At 43.0% G+C, this 18960-nt stretch overlaps 1 protein-coding gene across 2 annotated transcripts; it reads right to left on the bottom strand.

Moving 5' to 3' along the window:
* Window positions 1–1666: 1666 nt before the first annotated feature.
* tarbp2 (TAR (HIV) RNA binding protein 2) lies at window positions 1667–18916 on the bottom strand. Of its 2 annotated transcripts, none has more exons than XM_052009611.1 (8): window positions 18773–18903; window positions 17144–17313; window positions 14887–14989; window positions 12127–12199; window positions 11018–11135; window positions 7541–7668; window positions 5225–5417; window positions 1667–4390 (listed from the first exon to the last, which is right to left on the bottom strand). In XM_052009611.1, the coding sequence occupies exons 1-8, from the start codon at window positions 18823–18825 to the stop codon at window positions 4236–4238; spliced, it is 993 nt and encodes a 330-aa protein (XP_051865571.1). In that variant the 5' UTR covers window positions 18826–18903; the 3' UTR covers window positions 1667–4235. The 2 variants fall into 2 exon arrangements, with proteins under 2 accessions (XP_051865571.1, XP_051865570.1); XM_052009610.1 differs by having other exon boundaries at window positions 1669–4393; window positions 18773–18916.
* Window positions 18917–18960: the final 44 nt, after the last annotated feature.

The raw sequence follows: 18960 nt of genomic DNA, 5'->3' as shown, positions 1-18960 counted from the left end.
ACCAGTGGGCACCTGAGGAGCTGGATTGCATCCTGGACAGAGGATATTTTAGGTTGAGCTTTCGAGGTTTTTTTTGTTACTTTATTTGAAGTTATTTAGAACTAAAACCAAAAATCACAAAAAAGGGGTAACTGGGTTTAAAGACCAAGTAAAATGGGGGGAAAAACAGGTTAGTTACAGGAAATAGTACAGGCCAGATACAGAGTAAAGGTCCTTCGACAATGACCCATTAGACACACTGAGCAGGGGTAGTAGGGATTACAATGAAGCTCCCCCCTGCACTGTGTCATTAATGCACCTCAAGCTCTACTCAGAAGATATCCTCTCTTCTTTTGGGTTGAAACTTTCCAATTGACCACACCGGGCATCTCTTGAGGGAAATTATGAATATATGAATTAGGACCAGGAATAGGCCACTCAAGCCTGCCCCATCACTCAACAGGATTATGGCTGATCAGACTGCACTTCAACATCACATTCCCGTTTCCCTGCAGAAACCTTTCACCCCTTTAAAAGCATTCAAAGTCTGTGCTTCTACTACCCTTTGAGGAAAAGAGTTCCAAAGACTCACAACCCTCTGAGAGAAACAACTTTACCTTATCGTTGTCTTAAATGGGTGACCCCTGATGTTTAGACAGCTCCTCCAACAAGCAGGAACATCCTCTGCACATCCACTCTGCCAAGACCCAGCTTATGCTTCAATCAAGCAGGCTTTTAGGTTCTGGGCTAAGCATGAGGAGGCAAGAGTTAAGGGTCCCTCAACCTTGTTCAGAGTGTAATCAGCAGAGGGCGCTCATTCCAGTGGTCTGGAGGAATTTCAATCCAAGTAGCTTCAATGCACATGTTCCCCCACCAACCTCATCTCAGAACAACTCATCCAAATATTTGATAACTTAAACCGTGTAAACATGCCCATTAACAAAAGATGGAGGACTTGATCATCACCCCTCCTGTCTGGTCCCAAACATCTCACAAACGATGCTGGGCTGTTAACTGGAGAGCTTTCCTTTCCTTTCCCAGGTCCAGTGACTCACTTGGCTCCCAAGGTGGACTTGGAGTTGTATGTATGTAGCAAGTTTTGGTGTCAATACCACACTATAGTGTTCTGTTAGGCAGGATCTGAAGACATGCAGAGGGGGTTGAAGTGCATTTTTTTTTCCACTTGCCAATTTTCTCCCCTTCTGAAGGCTTTCACCTCTTGGTAAACACACTTCCAAAGACTCTGGTGCCTTACCCATGTGCTCTTTCTTTGCGTGCAAGCCTCAATGGTGTCCGCAGGACGTTCTAGCGCTGCTTGGTACTATCTACATCAGGCTTTCAATTTCACCAGACTAGATATCAATCAGGAGCTGAAGTATGGAGGTCAACTGAAATGTTACTGGCAACACCTTGGCCGAGGTCAGCCACATTTCTGATCTGAATAAGCTAACTGCTCAGTGAGTAAACTCAACAAGCCAATGAGTCCACTGCTGGTTGAAGATGTGATGGGTGATAATTGTGGACATTGTCTTTAAGTGTGTGCATGTGGCATTCCCACCAATGAGTTAACCCATTCAATGTGAACTGCATTGACACTGGACCGGTGGGCAGAGAGACATCATAATAAGTGCTTATCTACCAAATGTCTTTGCCTGTTAGATGAAGGGGAAAAGAAACTGAAAATACTGGAAATCAAAAGGGTTACACTCAAGCAAAGATAATTTTTTCTTTCCTCCATGGATGTCGATAAAGCAGCTGGGTGTCCCAAACATTTTGTGCGCTTTCCCCAAACACAGTTTCTTTGTGGATTTCCCAAACACACCAACTTTCCTGGGATAAATAAACAAAACCTTCCCAAAATATTAAAGAGTACAAAGAATACAATTTATGGGGGAAAAAAAATCACATTACTTCTGTTTGCAGAACCACCAGTTAAGAGATTATATATACTTAAAAACATTAAAATCAACACAGCAATTTCAATGAAAACACAATTTCTTTTACCATTAAAAAAAACTAACTCAGTACAAAGCATTTGCATAACTTTGCCTAGAATCACATTTGCTGGGTGAATTGTGCACTCATTGTGTGGTCTGGGACAATTGATTTCAAATGGGGGAAGGTGTGGTTCAGCCAGCACCAGGGAGGCTCTTCCTCTGCCCAATCCCAACACAAGGGAGCAGAATTGCTCCACACAGCAACTGCATCAACATGAATTTTTTTTAGAATGCATTTACAATAGGCAACTGATCAAAGAATTCTCTACTCAATGTGCCTTCAAACAAAACTTTCAGGAGCACTCAACAGCCCCACTTTGGTTTTCACTCCAATTTTTAAACCAGTTGGTATAACAGCCTTAAATGAGTTAAATTGTTCTGTGCCATGGACTCACATCGGTTGAGAACGTTGCGAGTCATTTACTACCCTCACAGCAAGTAACTGGAACTCTAACCTCATCAGTTATGAGAAATCTGAATCTGGACCTTGGGTGTGAAACTGCAGAAGTTAACTTATTGTGTGGATTATGTCTCCCTTCTAAACCTCTTTTTTTCCCCCCAATTGCCTCTCTCCACCTCTCATCCCATCCCCCCTCAAAGGTACTAACTGAAACACAGAGACTTACTCAAGTGACAAATCACTCCATAGGTGCTCAGACAGTAAGTACCAATAAGCTCTGCATGGGCACTGGGCAACAGATCCTATCCTTGCCTGATATTCACATTTTCTACAAAGGGTCACTCAATAGCAAAAGGAGGTCAGTTAACTCACTGTTTGTGGCATCAGCCTCGAGACTCTCTGTATACCTGGTCTAGTATCACAATGGCCAGTGTTTCATTAGCCATAGCCCATTTTCTATGTTGTAACAGTGACTGCACTTTAAAAGTACCATATTGGGTATAAAGCCAATGAAGTGAAGTCCTGAAGTCAGGAAAGTGCTATAGAATTTTCAATTCTTTTGTCCTTTGCTTTACTGTAAGAGCCTCTTCTATATTTAAATTAAAGGTCTATATTCACTGTAGACAGCTGCAAAGTCTAATGATGTTGGGCCCTTGTTAAGGGTGCATTTCTAATAGAGATTCCCTATCAACATAAATATTGTGGGATCATCAAGTGTGTTATTTACAAGGTCCTGCTGTAGAACACAAGTATACATTGGTTAAACAGAAAGCTGCCTTTTGTGTAGTATAGAGCAATTACTTTTACTGAAGTACGGTGTGACATATGGTCACTTAGTAGTGCACATCCTTTAAGCTGATCCCTGGATCTCGAAAGTTCCAAAAATGATAAATAACATTTCAAATAAGCTTCATAATACTTAACAGAATTAAAAAAAAGTCATATTTAATCGCTGTAGCTTATCCTAACCTCCCACCAACGTGAAGCTGAAGAACTATTTGCAGGGATGCTGAAAATGCTGCATTGTGCCAAAGGAACACCAGCAGACAAGAACCTCTCATAGAGATCGGCCAGAGCCTTTCTTTGAAAGGAGCAATCAGCAGCTTCCCACTGCTCAGGCAACCTGGTCAAGATTAGGCCTTGGCGCACCGAGAAATCCACAGGCACACGATGCCACAAAGCGATGGGACACATGGGCATACGGACTAAGTGCTGGTTAATGGGATTAGTATAGATGGGTACTTGATGGTCAGCATGGACATGGTGGGTCAAACAGCCTGTTTCTGCAGTGTAGGAATCAATAACACCACGTTGACACAATATTGGGCTGATTACAGATCTTGACAAACATAATAGGTGAATGCCCTAAGTTTGGTCCATTAAAACACTTTATGTTTTCAGGGAAAATTGGATGAAAAGAATCACAGTAGATGCCAACAGTACTGAAACAATTCTACTAGAACTACAGTAAGTAGAGCCAGGGTGCTACTTCCAACCACACTGGGCTTCTTAGTACCAGTTTTGGGAAACTCATGAAGTAAAATGTGTTTCCCATTGACAACAGCAAGTTGGCCAAACAATGAACTAAAGACCTGTGGGTGGTCTTTGTGGGAGAACACTTCATAATCATACATTTCCTTAAGATAAACCTTCAGATCCCTTCGTTCTCCCAGACTGCACCGCATTTCTATATCCTAAAATTTAAAAAGGCACCTGGTAGGCAGACTGAGCAGCAAGGAACTTTCAGTCAAGTGCACGTCTTGTGAAATTCAAGTTGTTGATTTAAAAAAATACTTCAGTTTGGGAGCAAAAGAAAATCGTGCTGGTCAGATGAAGAGCGACATCATTCAGCATTAGACTCATTTTCCTCCAGCCATTATTTTTAGATACTGCAGTGCATTGTGAGCTGCATTGGCACGGGCACAATCCCTCGTTGAGGCAGAGCCGTGGCAGACGGTGGTGGGCTGGGTGGATAGCTCCACTAGACATTGGTACAAGCCACTCAGACTCAACTCTTCTGGGAAAAGAAAACACCACAAAAGACACTCTGCTTATTAGGCATCTTGAAAAACAGGACCAGCCAGAACATACATTTGCATCAAGCTGCTTATCGGTGAATCCGTCTTCTCCCAATAGCCTTTCTCTTAAACTAGATTAACTGGTCACACCATTCACCAAAAGCTGCTAATTAAACATTAAGGGTGTGACCTCTAAGTGGAAAATTAACCATCTTGGAGAGGAATGGGAGAGATGAGATTCAAAAGCGTGTACAACCCAACAAATGATGAACTGGAACAATAAAGCAGTGGAAATAACAAAGAATTGTAGAGTAAATAATAGACAGATCAGTCAAATTTGAATGTTCAACTACTCCAGAATTTGAGTTTGCAATCCAGTGGTCAAGCACAGGATTGCTGCATTGCTGTTAGTACCATGTTTCAGATAAGAGCAAGAAGTTCCCTCAAATGCCAGTGAAGTCAAATTAACGGATCATTCTTCTCAGTTACTGTGTTGGATGCAAATTAGCTGCAGCATCTAACTATGTCAATGTTACATTTCAATCAAAGCATTTTGAGATGTTCCAAGAATGTAAAGAGCAAATATTCTTTTTCACTTTATAGTTCTCCAAATTAACCGATTCCTAAACTGATAAGAGGTTTAGTCATTTATTCTTGGTGGTCCAAGTAGTACTTTCAAGCGACTGATCTATCTGCAGTCTCAAAAATACAATGGGTGTGCCTTATTCACAAAGCCATACATTATCTTACCGGTACTACTAAACTTGGATTAATCCATTCCAGATGGAACAGACTCCATTCACTGTGGCGTTCAGCCGAAGGTGACTTACCAATGTCCAAGTAACTGACATCGAACCGCTGCTCTTCTGCCAACTCCCTCAACATCTGGCAAAAGTTGGAGTTGACAACACCAAGTGGATGGCTCTTGAGGTGCATAATCCTTTCTCCAGCAGAATTCCGGAGTGAATCCCATGTGCAACCTGTGTTCTTGCCCCTTGGGCAATCTAGTTTGCTACTAACCATCTGCAGGTAAAGAGGTGGAGCAAGAAGGGTAGTGAGGTGGAGATTGACATTGAGAAACACCGAAATAAGTGAAGGTGAGCACAAGTGGTGGTAGTTAATCTTGCATTTGTTTAGACTTTTACAACCTCCCCCTCCACCCACCGTCCCAGTTGGCACACTAGGGAAAAAGGAAGAGATGGATACACTGATGAGCACAAAATGTGACATTGACTGGTTGGGCTGAATGGGCTGTTTGCTTTGCAAACTCAATGCAAGTTAGGAAAACTCCTCCGCACCAACAAGCACTGGCTGGCAGAGAATCAAATTGGCTTCACAAACAAAAAAGTTGCCAAGAAATAAAATAATTATTAAGAATTTAAGAACTAAGAGAAGAGATAAGATACCTTCATTAGTCACATGTACATCGAAACACACAGTGAAATGCATCTTCTGCATTGAGTGTTCTGGGGGGGCAGCCCGCAAGTGCTGCCACGCTTCCGGCGCCAACATAGCATGCCCACGACTTCCTAACCTGTACGTCTTTGGAATGTGGGAGGAAACCCACGCAGACACGGGGAGAACGTACAAACTCCTTACAGACTTGCCCCTTTATGTCCTGCTCTGCCATTCAATAAGATCGTGCCTGATTGCTTCCCTTGAATGGGTGAATCTGGACTTGGCAGCCCTGGTCAGAATCACCAGTTTGCAGCTATTGAAAACTTCAAGTCTTGGACTTCTAGGCACATGCTGCCAAATGCAGAAGCACAAGACTCACTATGTGACATCTGGCACCTAATCTGTCATGAAGCTCTACCGCTGGATTCCAAATGAAGTCCAACAACAAGGCCCAGTATTGCTGCAAATCCCCTAGCATTATGCTGGGAGAGGGTGGGGAAAGAGAGAGAAATAAATTTAAGAAACCTCTCTGAGCCAGCGATGGGTCAGACCCTCGCCCTACCTTCTATCAAAGCCTGTCGGGCGTATTCCAGGCCTGGGCCCTTTTCACTGCACAGCCCAAGGACCGATTGATACTGATTGCTCACCACCAGACCCCAGAGAGAGGAGGAGCAGGAGTACAGGGACAGTGGGTGGCCACTCCAGGCAATGGGCTGGGTCCAGCAAGATCCAGCCCGATGCGACTGTGCAGGGCTGACATTAATGACACAGGATTAAGATATCAGTCTAGCATTCCAGTTAAGAGGCTATGTGCTCCCCCATCCAAGTAAAGGCTGCCTTTGTAATCCAGGGTCCCTCTGGTCATCTTCAATTTTCCTTTCACCTAGTCATCGAACCATACAGCACAGAAAGAGGCCCTTCAGCCCAGTGACCATCAGCCACCCATTTATACTAATCCCATTTCTGCTCTCCACATTCCCATCAACTCCCCCAGATTCGACCACTCACCTGCATACCAGGGGTAATTTACAGTGGTCAATTAACCTACCAACCCCAAGTAAAACACAATAGGAACCCGTGTGACATTTAGCTGAAGATTACTGGACTCATAACCCAGGTGCCTGGACGACTAATCCACTGAAAGCACTACGACAGTTGGGATTTTGAGTTCAGTTGGAAGTGAAATTTCTGAAATCGGTAAAAGTCAATGACACAGCAAGAGGAGGGCTGCAAGAACCCAACAAGTTGAATTGAAATGCTCGATTAGAATGCCAGACTGGTATTTTAACCCTGTGATATACCACGTGTGTAGTAGTTCATTGGATTTGAACTGGCCTAGCAAGCTATTTTGTTGCATCAAACTAAGACAACGGAGGATGGGCATTGTCAGTGACCCCTACTCTCTGAGAATAAGTAGATAAAGGAAATGGAAAATTCCTTCCAACATTGGCAAAAGACCCCAAAGTGCAACATGAACTGCCACTGCACAAAATACCCTTCAAAATCCAAATACTGTCAAGCTCTTTAAGGAGATGCAGTATGAAGTTTTTCTCCCCACCCACCACATTTTACCAATACAGCCTTCAATGTCACTTCCTACAATAGGGTCAATCTCCAATCTCGGCTCTGTACCCATGGTTTGAACTTTTACTGAGAAGGTGGCAGCAGAGTTCCATCACCACCATCAAATTGGCTGGTCCACTTCATTAGACAAACTGGTGCTCTATCAGTAACATTCATGCACTTACTATGGAAAACTGGTCATCTTCCAATTCTACTTCATTCCCATCCCTCTGATCCACTGGAACATCATGGATCCTTGCCAACATCTTGGCAGCAGCATTGCGTTTTGCCAGCTTTTTTGACGTCCCACTTCCTAAGAAAATATGACAGTGCAAATTAATGGAATGATCACACAATTGACCCATTTTACATAGCCTTCTCAACTATGGAAAAGCAATACAATACTCGTTCTTAAGATACCCCAATGGACAAAACGATCATAACTTCACAGCTGGTGTGATTCATTAATTATTCAGAATAATTGCTGAAAATATTTCCTCAAGTGGAATGAGAGGTGTGACACACATTCCAATACCATCCCCCAATCTGTCTCTTCTCAATGACATAACCATAATGCTGGACACACTTGCCCATAACAGCACTGTATTTTTGCTGGAGAGAAGATCACTGAGTTCAATCATAGTCTTACAGAGATAAAGCACGGAAACAGGCCCTTCAGCCCACTGAGTCCGCGCCAATCATCAAATATCCATTTACACTAATTCTACGTTAATCACGTTTTTTTTAATTTCCCCCACATTTTCATCAACTCCCTCCAAATTCTACCACATCCCTACACACTAGGGGCAATTTAGTGGTCAAGTAACCTACCAACCAAATTGTCTTAGGAATGTGGGAGGAATTCAGAGGACCCCGAGGAAACCCAAGCTGTCACAGAGAGAACATGCGATCTCCACACAGACAGCACTCAAGGTCAGGATCAAACCCAGGTCTCTGAAGCTATGGGGCAGCGGCTCTATTCACTGCACCACTCTCAATCCAAGGAGATGGTTGGACAAAAAAAAAGACACTGACCTTCTAATATATCAAGTTTACATCTTCAAATCTAAAACTAAAATTCACCTGTTTGGAAGATGACTATGGATAGTGTGGAAGAACCAGTTGCTAACAACACTTAAGAGGTGTCCCGATGAGCACTTGAATCACCTGGGCTTTGAAGGTTACGGGCCAAGTGCTGGAAGATGAGATAAGAACAGATGGGTGCCCACTGGTCAGCATGGACATGGTGGGCCGAATGGCCTGTCTCCATGTTGTATGACTCCACGACCAGTCATGTGACATTCCACTTTTGTAAAATTGGCTAACACGATCCAAAGAGAAATCCCATCCCATTCCCCAAATTACCACCCAAAAATTTGAGATGCAGAATAAAATTCGCTCTCACGGAATTTGTGAAAAAAAGTAAATAAATCAACATAAAATTTTTTTTTCAACTTGTATTTCTTGAAGCATGCATAAATGACGCGGCGTTGCGTTACAGAAAATTGCAATACGGCCCGTTTTCTAGGAACACAACTCTCCGGTGACGCGGGTATCGTCTCTATGTTCTTGCCAAAGGACATGTCCAACTCCTTTTCAAAATTATTTACAGAATTAGCCATGTTTCAGGGAAAACATTCCAGATCTCAACAACTCGCCGGGTGAAAAAAAGTTTTCTCTCTTCTTTAGCATTGGTGCAAATAATTTTAAACCTGTGACCACAGCTTCGACCCACTTCCCAAAGGAAATAGCTTCTCCCTCTGTTCTGTTAAAACCACTATTTTTCTTGAAAACCTCTTATTTGGCCAATGGAAAACAGACCGAACCTTTCCAACCTCTCCTTTCTTTTCTTCAGCCAGTCCCTCAGGATCAAGGATGATTCCAGTTCTGTGGGTTCCAGGTGACCAATGAGGTCAGTGTGGGACCCGCGGACTCCTGGCAGGCAGACAGATAGTTTGGGAGGTGTGCCTCTTCTGCCATTTACGCTCTCACCATTTCTAAAACCAACCAAGAAGTGCCAGAAACCTTAATGCACCTGCCTTTTCCCAATTTTAAAAAAATCTTTAAATATGAATGTGATATGCAAGACGTAAAAGAAAAATGTGCTGCTTCAGGATACATCATCGTACAAGGTGCTTAAATCTCTTTGCTCAGTTCCACAGTATCTTGAATGCTTTCCAGCAATCACTTTCAGAGCACAGGCTGGTGGAAATTTGGAAACACTTTCACAAACCACAGTTGAGGCCAAGACAATTCAGAATTGGCTCGCTCACAGAAGACAGAGAATGATGGTAGATGGAGCATATTCTGCTTGGAGGTCGGTGACCAGTGGTGTTCCGCAGGGATCTGCTTTGGGACCCCTGCTCTTTGTGATTTTTATAAATGACTTGGATGGGGATGTGGAAGGGTGGGTTAGTAAGTTTGCTGATGATACAAAGGTTGGTGGTGTTGTGGATAGGGTAGAAGGTTGCTGCAGATTACAACAGGATATCGATAGAATGCAGACCTGGGCTGAGAAGTGGCAGATGGAGTTCAACCCCGATAAGTGTGAAGTGATACACTTCAGGAGATCGAATTTGAAGGCAGAATAATGGCAGTGTGGAGGAACAGAGGGATTTTGGGTCCACGTCCATAGATCTCTCAAGGTTGCCGCGCAGGTCGATAGGGTTGTTAAGAAGACTAATGGTGTGTTGGCCTCCATTAGTCGGGGTATTGCGTTCAAGAGCCGCTAGGTGATGTTGCAGCTCTATAGACCTCTGGTTAGACCACACTTGGAGTATTGCATTCAGTTCCGGTCGCCTCATTATGGAAAGGATGTGGAAGCTTTAGAGAGGGTGCAGGGGAGATTTACCAGGATGCTGCCTGGATCAGAGAGCATGTCTTATGAGGATAGGTTGAGTGAGCTAGGGCTTTTCTCTTTGGAGAGGAGGAGGATGAAAGGTGACTTGATAGAGGTGTACAAGATGATAAGAGGCATAGATCGAGTGGACAGTCAGACACTTTTCCCAGGGTGACAATGGCTAACACAAGCGGACATAACTTTAAGGTGATTGGAGGAAGGTATAAGGGGGATGTAAGAGGTAAATTTTTTTTTTACACAGAGAGTGGTGGGTGCGTGGAACGCACTGCCGGCAGAGGTTGTGGGGACAGATACATTAGGGACATTTAAGAGACTCTTAGATAGATATATGAATGATAGAAAAATAGGGGGCTATGTGGGAGGGAAGGGTTAGATAGATCTTAGAGCAGGATAAAATGTCAGTACAACATTGTGGGCCGAAGGGCCTGTACTGTGCTGTAGTGTTCTATGTTAATTTGATATCTGAGATTGACGGATGATTATTAATCAATGGTGAAAAGGAATATGGTGAAAAGATGGATATATGGAGTTAGTCACGACCTTACTGAATGCCAGGAAAAGCTGCATGGACTTACCCCTGTTCCTATGTCAGTGTGTCATTGTAAGTGACACACACAGCTGTCCTTTGGTGAGCTCAAAGGGGAATTTGACACCGGCTTGGTTCATATGTCATCCATTACAAATAATGTGACTCTTGGGCAAAATAGTGACCAGAGGCAGCACAAAACATTCACCACATAACTGTTATAGAGGCAGGCACAATAAACACTGAAATACTTCAGAAGGTGCGGTGGATTTATACCTATCTCTAAGAATCTCTCCACTCTGCAGGTCATGGTGAACTCTTTCCTGTGGGCAGGACCCGATTCCTGAGTGACTGTATATTCTGGGAGTCGCCATCCTTTCTGAACCACTAGCTCCTGGAAAGAAAGAGCACACACTAAGTGGAAGATTACCAAAAAAAAGTTTCTTCTATCTGTCCGGATATTAACCCACAATTGTCTCAGGACGCAAATTGGGCCCACTCCCAACCATAAACCTTCACAACACCCCTTTGCCAATCAAACTCATTGATCCCTCCAGCACCGTCACGACAGCCACTGCACAACCCTGCTCTCACGTACAGCGTCATTGACAGAGAGAAAAAAAAATTGGGGTTAAGTGTAGCTTTAAAGACTGCTTCACCCTGACCATATCAGTATCCAGTGAACATGAACATTCAGAACAGAAAAAAAACAGTTGAAAATCTCTTATGTGGCAAGTGACTTTTGAAGTGACTGGAGTCTTACATCTCCCCTTGCCCCAAACCAAAAAGGCACAATTACTTCAACACACCTTGCCCAACATATTTGGGGCACTGTGCAGAGTTCTGGTCTCCATATTAATAAAAGGATATAGAGAGACTGAGGAAGATGCAAAATTTATTGGAATGACACCAGAGCTGAAGGTATAACTGTCAGGAAAAACTTCAGGTTGGAGCTTTTTCTCTGAAACAGAGGGGTGAGGGATTGTCGAATCAAGATCTAAAATTTTGAAGAGCTTTTATAGGGGAGGAGGGAGAAAAAGTCATCAAAACTAGGGCCCATAAATGTTACAGAATCTCTAATGAACTCTACAGGAAATTCCGCAGAAACTTGATTCCTCAGAGTGGTTAAAATATGGAACCTGTCATCACAAGGCATGGTTAAAAGGGAATGGGATAAAAGGCAAGGGGAGAGTTAGATAAACACAAAGGAAGAAGAAATGGGATAAGGGGATGAAGTAAAGTGAGAAGAGGCACTCGTGTGAGGCTTAAACACTGGTACGGACCTGTTGGGCTGAATGGTCTGCTTCAGTACAGCAAATTCTCTGTAAATTTAAGGAACTCAAAAATATAATCTGAGGTTTGGGGAAAGAAATAAGATCACGTACCTGTAGGGCTCCCACAGGGTTACATTCTGCCAGCTGGGCGGAGCTGGAGCTTTTAGATTCGTTACCAGAGATCCTGGAAGAGAGAAACACAGAACAATAGAACAATGAGAAATACCAATTCATAAATATTTTTAATTTGTTCTGAGCATGACTCTTTAGACAGTTACTCCTCCCCCAAGTGAGCTGAGGAAATGAAGTCTAGCGACACACCCTTCAACCTCTGTGTAATCCCAGTCCATTAACCCATTACCTCACTGATTCATTGGTACCAGGTTTTGAGGAGTGATGCCACAGTGATCTCTGCAATTTATATTTGTTACCTGGTGCCACGCTTTGGGCTAATGTACGCAATGTACTTTTCAGCCATGCACCAAGTGCCCCATAGCGGCACAGCACGGGATTTGGGGGACGATGGAGATAGATGATACAAGACAATTAATTGAATAGTGACTCACAAGATCCAGAAGAAAAATAGGCTTGCCAGAACTCTCAAGACTCCATTAGTCAGATTGAACTCAGTGCCATTGTGTGGCTCAGTGCACCGCTGCCCATCAGAACACTAGAAAGTACTTAAGGACAGCACAGAGAGGACATCCTTTCATACCTAGCCTCCATAGCGACTTGGCTGAAATTGACAACTCAGTCTTCAGTAAATTAAAGCATGATAACTTAGAGGTTATGGTGCTGGACTAGGAATGCAGGAGATTGCAAGTTCATATCCCACCACGCCAAGTTCTGAAACTGAATTCAATAAATCCAGTAATTTGTGCACTTGAATCAGAAGACAAAAGACCACAAATTGCTTCAGTTTTGTTACAGTGTCTGGACCTGCTCCTGTGCTAATCCTACACTATATGATTAATTTTTAGTGTCCACTAGTTAACAAGGTAGAGCCAACAAGTATAATCTTGCTAAGATTAGCCACGTTCTATGAACATTTTTTTGTGTAAGGAAGACTGATTTGTTCCCGTTTTGTGATGCAAGTGCTCTAACATAGACAAGGTTAGATCCATTCCACATTTACACTGCACATCTAACTTCACAAGGGCAACACAGTGGCTGATTCCCCTCCTCTTTTCCAGCCTAGAGTAGTTCCAGCCTCCTGCCTCTCCACGACTAGATTCAGTATGTGAAAATAAATATTCTGCTCAAGGTAAGATATGGAGTAACTGCATTATTGAACACTTTGGAGTTAAATGGAAAGGGATCATCTTTGAAATTAAAAACTGTATTTGCATACCACCTTATCCACTTCCGTTGGAAATGTTTCTTAAGCGCTTCACACATGACCTATTATGGAGTTTAGCGACTGTTGTGCAGACAAACGCAGCAGCTATTTTGCGCACCGCAAAATCCAATAAACAGCAATGAAATAAGCATCTTTGGTGGTGCTGGCTAGGAGAATGGAAAAATTCCCTACTTGCTTTCATATAGTACTCAGCGACTTTTATAATCCCCACATATTTTAAACTTAAAAATGGCAATTCCAAGCATCTCATGGAGAGTGATCATAATCCCAAGAGTAGCACATTCAATGGCATAGCAGTCAGAATATATAGATTAATGCTTTTAAGAGCATTGTGGATTACTGCATTTTATTTCTACCCATAGCTAACACTAGCACGAGTTTATTATGCGGACAAAAATACTGTAACGTCACCACAAAGTAAAATGTTCATTTTAAATAAGTCAAATTTACCTTGTCAGTTCTGCTCCTAACAGACTGCCCCACTGAAATGTTTGTGTTCAAGATACAAGATGTAATGGAAAAATAGTGGACAGACCAATAACAAATTTCAGACATATTCAGAATGTCAAACCCATCACCGTTGTTTGAAAACATATGATTCCCAGGTCTATTTCAATAAAGTCCAACTATGTACAATATTTATTGAGACAATATGCAAAATGACATTAGATGTTCTTCATATCGAGTGAAGGTGGCTTGAAGTCCCTGGCCTGGACTGAGTTATCTCTTGGAAGAAAAGGAATTTGCATTCACATAGCGCCATCACATCTTTCAGAAACATTCCATAATGTTCACATACAGTAACTTGCTTTGAAATGCAGTGACTTATGTAGGCAAATGCAGCAGCCATTTTGCGCATAGCAATATCCTGCAACCAGCAATGAGAGGAGTGACCAGTCAATCAAATTTTGGGCTTATTAATTCAGGGAGAAATTTTGGCCGTAGAACATGGGTGAACTCCATGCTATTAATTTTTTTTTGAAAAAAAAGTGCTCATGCCAAACAATTTTTCACATCTACCTCAATCAATTGGAACACGCAGATAGGATCGTGGTTCGCCATCACATCAGAACAGCACCTCTGAATGCAGTACTCCTTCAGATCAGCAGAGAATTTTAACTTGGGCAACAAAGAGGGGCACTACAATGGGTTGGGGGGAGCTGGGAGGAGGGAAGATAACTGTTACAATATCCCTGCTCATGATCACCAGCCAGTGTCCTCTGGTGAAAGTGCAGGTGCGTGAGCAATAGGGGTGCAAGGTAATTGACACCACGGAGTACAGCTGCAACATCCAACATGGTTAAACAGATCAACACTTGCTGCCAAGGCTCACTCTAAAAAATGGCTGGGCAGTTACGAGGAAGTTGACAGCACCTATGGAATGGTTTCCCTGCATATGTCACTGCCTTTAGGAGAGATGGGCACGGAAGAAGGGCAGTTAAAGGATTGAACGTCACCGTTACAAGATGGAATAGAAAGATCTTTCTAGGTGCAGGTAGCTATTCACGTACTTGACTCCATCCAACATAGGCTCCAACATGTTTCCTCCCTTTAGTAATTTCAGGGCAGCTTCTGCTGCCTTGTGCTTTGCTGCCTTTTTGCTAGGCCCCTGACCTGAGGGGGGGAAAAACATCAATTAAAACACAAAGTAAGATTTAAATAAAAGTCATGAAACAGGTGCAAAACACAGAACAACTAGTTTCAATGGGCACTTCAGCCCTGAAACCTCATCGCTGAACTGATTAGATCATTAGCCAAATTTAAATAGCTGGTCTCAAATCAGATCGGTTTAGATCCTTTTTAAAAAGAGGAATGTTTTCCAAATGCGTCAAGTCTGCCTTTGTTGCCAGCACACTCAATTGAATCAGAATAGTGCCATCAAGCTCCACCAGTATAAACATATAACATAGATTGATATTCCAGTACAGAACAGAGGGGTCACTGCATTGAAGGCTCAAAGTCCAGTTGAAGGTGGTAAATTATCCCACGGTACTGGAAGAAAATCTGATGGCCTGATAAAAAATTTCTTCCTCAACCAACAAAATGCTCAATGCTGTTTGTGGGATATTAGCATACAGAAAACAGGCGCTGTGAATAGTTACTGCATAAAAGAGTCACAGCATTTCAAAGGAATCCATACAAGATGCTTTTCTTTTTGGTTTACAGTTGTCAAATGGTTTATGCATGGGAAAACAGGTCACATCTGGCACACCAGATCCACCTTCAATAAACAAATGATTCTATGTGCTGTAATCTCATTTGAAAAGAAGCAATCTGGCTTTAAGGGTAGAAAATCCCATTAATTAAAAGTTTTTGTCAAAGTTGATCCAACAAATTAAGAAACAGTTTTACTCAGAAAATGGCAAGAATGTGGAACACAGCACTGCATGAAATAGTTGAGGCAGCTACATGTGTACATTTACTTATGTAACTGTTCTTTCAGGATCAGTTACATAAATAAATACAGGAGAGAAGAATAAATAGTTAAGTCGATAGGACGAGCTGAAACAGAGCCATGTGGAAGAGAAATGCTGGCACAGAACAGGTGGATTGAACGTCTTATTTCTGTGCTCCAACTCTGATGTAAAGATTCTGGTTTCAGATCGTCAGAACACATCCTGCTGGAGACCATTCATTGCAGGTTTCCTGCCTGAAAAGTGAATCAGTTGTACAGTGCTTCACATGAGTCTGCTTTGGATTGGCAGCCATTACACTGACCAAGAATGGCATTCTTCCCAGTCATCATATTGATGTCAGTGCAATGATCCCATCAGAACATCCTGTACTCGCCATTTCAGAACTGATACAAACACGGTGAACATCACTCCTCGTCCTGCACATCCGTGAAGCTGGAGAGTTAAGTCAGATTGCTTAATCAGGCGGCTTCAAATGCAACATAATAATCTTAATTACTCCATATTATGAACAGTACCGTGTGCCTAGCTGAAAAATATTAAATGCTAGAAGCACTTGGCACGCATCTGTGGAAAAAGAAACAAAGTTAACATTTCAGGTCGACAAAGTGTCACCAGAACTGGGAAGAGTTACAAATCAAATACGTTTTAAGTTGCTGAGAAAGGGGAGGGGTGGAGAGAACAATGTAGGGATGTGTGCGATAGGTTGGAGACCTTAAAGTCTTTACTAAAGTGGGTAGCATCATTTGGTCCAAGCAGTGGGGTGTCATACTGCAGAGACAGCAAGAAAATCCGCAGGAACATGGGAAAGGCCATGGGTTTGTAAAACAGCCGTCAACATATAAATGAAGAATACCCAAGCATAGGCAAGGATGCAATGAAATAACAGAATTTGACCTAACTGCCCATTCTGCTTACAGGGAATTGGAGCAACGCAAGAACGCATTAAAAGAAAAATCTGCATGGTGGCAGGGGTGTGGGCAGTGGAAAAACAATTAATAAAAAAGATAAAATTTCAGAACACAGTGAAACACCTTCTTCCAGGTCTAAAAGATTTCCAGGGGAAAAATAATATCTTAAATACCCACAAACATGAAGACGTCTGGCAATGTAATCAGTGAAATCTTGCCAACACAGTCAATGCCAATTTTGGCATAAGAATTTTATACAAACAGAAACCACTTTTCCCTTTAACACTGGCATCCCTTCACAACAATTCTGACAAAAATGAGCACTGAACATTAAAAAATTCATTGCTACTTTCAAAGTGTACAACTTGATTCTCTGTATAAAGCATCTCAAACTCCCTCATCCCCTTGAAGGAATTGTCAGCTGAAGAATTCGAGACACAAACCTGTGCAGTTAATATCTCCGACTGTAACTCGGAAAGTGAAATTGGGTTGGTGGGCTTGGCCCTCAGCTTTCAGCAGGTCATACACCGGTGTCTTTCCAATCCTTGTTCCATACTCCTGTAGTAAACTAATAGGTGTCTTCCCAGGGTTTGAGGCCAGCATTTGCTCAATACTGTATAATAAAAACATAAAACATGTAAATTTGTAGGACTTGGGCAGAGAGGTTAGAGATGAGGTAGTGGTTTGCATGGACAGAGAGATCAAAGGCTGCAGTATTTTTTTTAAAAGAAGAAAATAGCAAGCTGACAGCAACAGATTTGTAGGAGGAAAACAGAACCTGGGATTACAAAAGTGTTAACATCAGCTAGCATAGGGGCAGGAAGGGAAAATGACTGATCACCAGTTTAGCGGTGGTATCCTATCGTGAGTGACTCATCTTCTGACACCCACAACCTTTCCATTATCTCTATACAGCACAAGCTAGGGGCGTGATAAAATATTACACATTTGCTTGGATGAGTGCACCTCCCACAACACTCAAGCAGCTCAGCAACATCCAGTACAAAGTCCACCATTGATTAGCACCCTAAACACTTACCTACACCCCACCACTACACACACACACCCACTTGGGCAACATGGCAGTAGTGCACTTGACATATGATGGCCCAGTGGCTGCCGCGTACACCTCCTACAAGATGCACTGCAGTTACTTGCCTTGACTACTGTGACAGCACCTCCTGACCTGTGACAAAGAAGGATGAGGGCAGCAGCAAGGACGGTGAGGGAAAACCACCACCGGCAGGTTCCCCTCTAAGTTGCACACTGTCCCGATTTCCTTCATCATTGCTGGATCTAAATCCTGGAAATCCCTCCCCAACAACATTGGAGCACCTTCACCAGAAAGACTTCAATATTTAAGGTGACAGCTCACCACCACCAACTCGAGGGCAATAAATGCTGGCCTTGCCAGTGATGACTACCTCCAGGAAAATCATTATAAAAAAGGTGAATCTTGGGGCTAAATTGAGCTTAGAAAGAACATAATGGGGTGGGTGAAAAGGTTTAATAAATGGGTGAAATAATGCAAGTTTGGGATCAGGAAAATTTTGGGATCAGGACAAGTTTTGGGACGGTCCAAAATACCTTTTAAATTTAACTTAGCAAGGGGAAAGGAGGTACGTGGCATTAATTTCCTGCACATAGTGTTTTTTTTACTTTTTCCAAGCAAGTCAGTTAACCAGATGGTCTCAATTGTTGTAACGAAATGTGCACAAAAGTCTTCGCTTGTGTTGCTAAACTGGACGGTGTTGAGGAGATGCTGGACCAAGGGCTCTATCTGCCTTCTCTGGGGGATGCAGAAGATCGCATGAGCTTTTTGGGAGAACATAACTGTTGTCTGGGGGCAAACATTCATACGTCAACTAAAATCGCAAAAGCATATCACACGCTCGTTATCACACTGATGTTTGTGGGAGCTTGCTGTGCACAGATTGGCCCCCGCGTTTCCTACGACAGGGATGTCCCGGGGCGACGAAGAGGTCTCCTTTAATCTGGCCAGCTTCTACTCAGCAGCAATGAACAAAGACCTTCTCGTACGGGGTCCTATTGAATGTGCTGCTCCTCCGTACCTGGGACAGCTGGAATTCTTCTTCGCTGCAGGAGCGGCCCGATCCTCCGTCATCCCAGACAACACTGCCGGCGATCGTGGCTCAAACGACGACAGCGGCAGCGACGCCGATTCCTCCACGGTCCCGCATAAGCGCTGGCGCGGATGCCACTGCGCAAGCGCGCACCGGGCCGCCGGCGTCACTTCCGG

Source organism: Pristis pectinata, chromosome X (genome assembly GCF_009764475.1).
Source record: "Pristis pectinata isolate sPriPec2 chromosome X, sPriPec2.1.pri, whole genome shotgun sequence".
Taxonomy (NCBI): domain Eukaryota; kingdom Metazoa; phylum Chordata; class Chondrichthyes; order Rhinopristiformes; family Pristidae; genus Pristis; species Pristis pectinata.
Note: the sequence above shows the minus strand (reverse complement) of the source record. Positions and strands in the feature narration are given on the sequence as shown.

Excerpts from the sequence above, each read along its gene's own strand:
- tarbp2 (XM_052009610.1), bottom strand. The coding sequence starts at position 18,825 with ATGACGGAGGATCGGGCCGCTCCTGCAGCGAAGAAGAATTCCAGCTGT. Across the intron at positions 5,418-7,540 it reads AAGATGACCAGTTTTCCATA|ATGGTTAGTAGCAAACTAGA; the intron begins GTAAGTGCATGA and ends CTTTACCTGCAG. Across the intron at positions 4,394-5,224 it reads TGTCAGTTACTTGGACATTG|AAGAGTTGAGTCTGAGTGGC; the intron begins GTAAGTCACCTT and ends TTCTTTTCCCAG.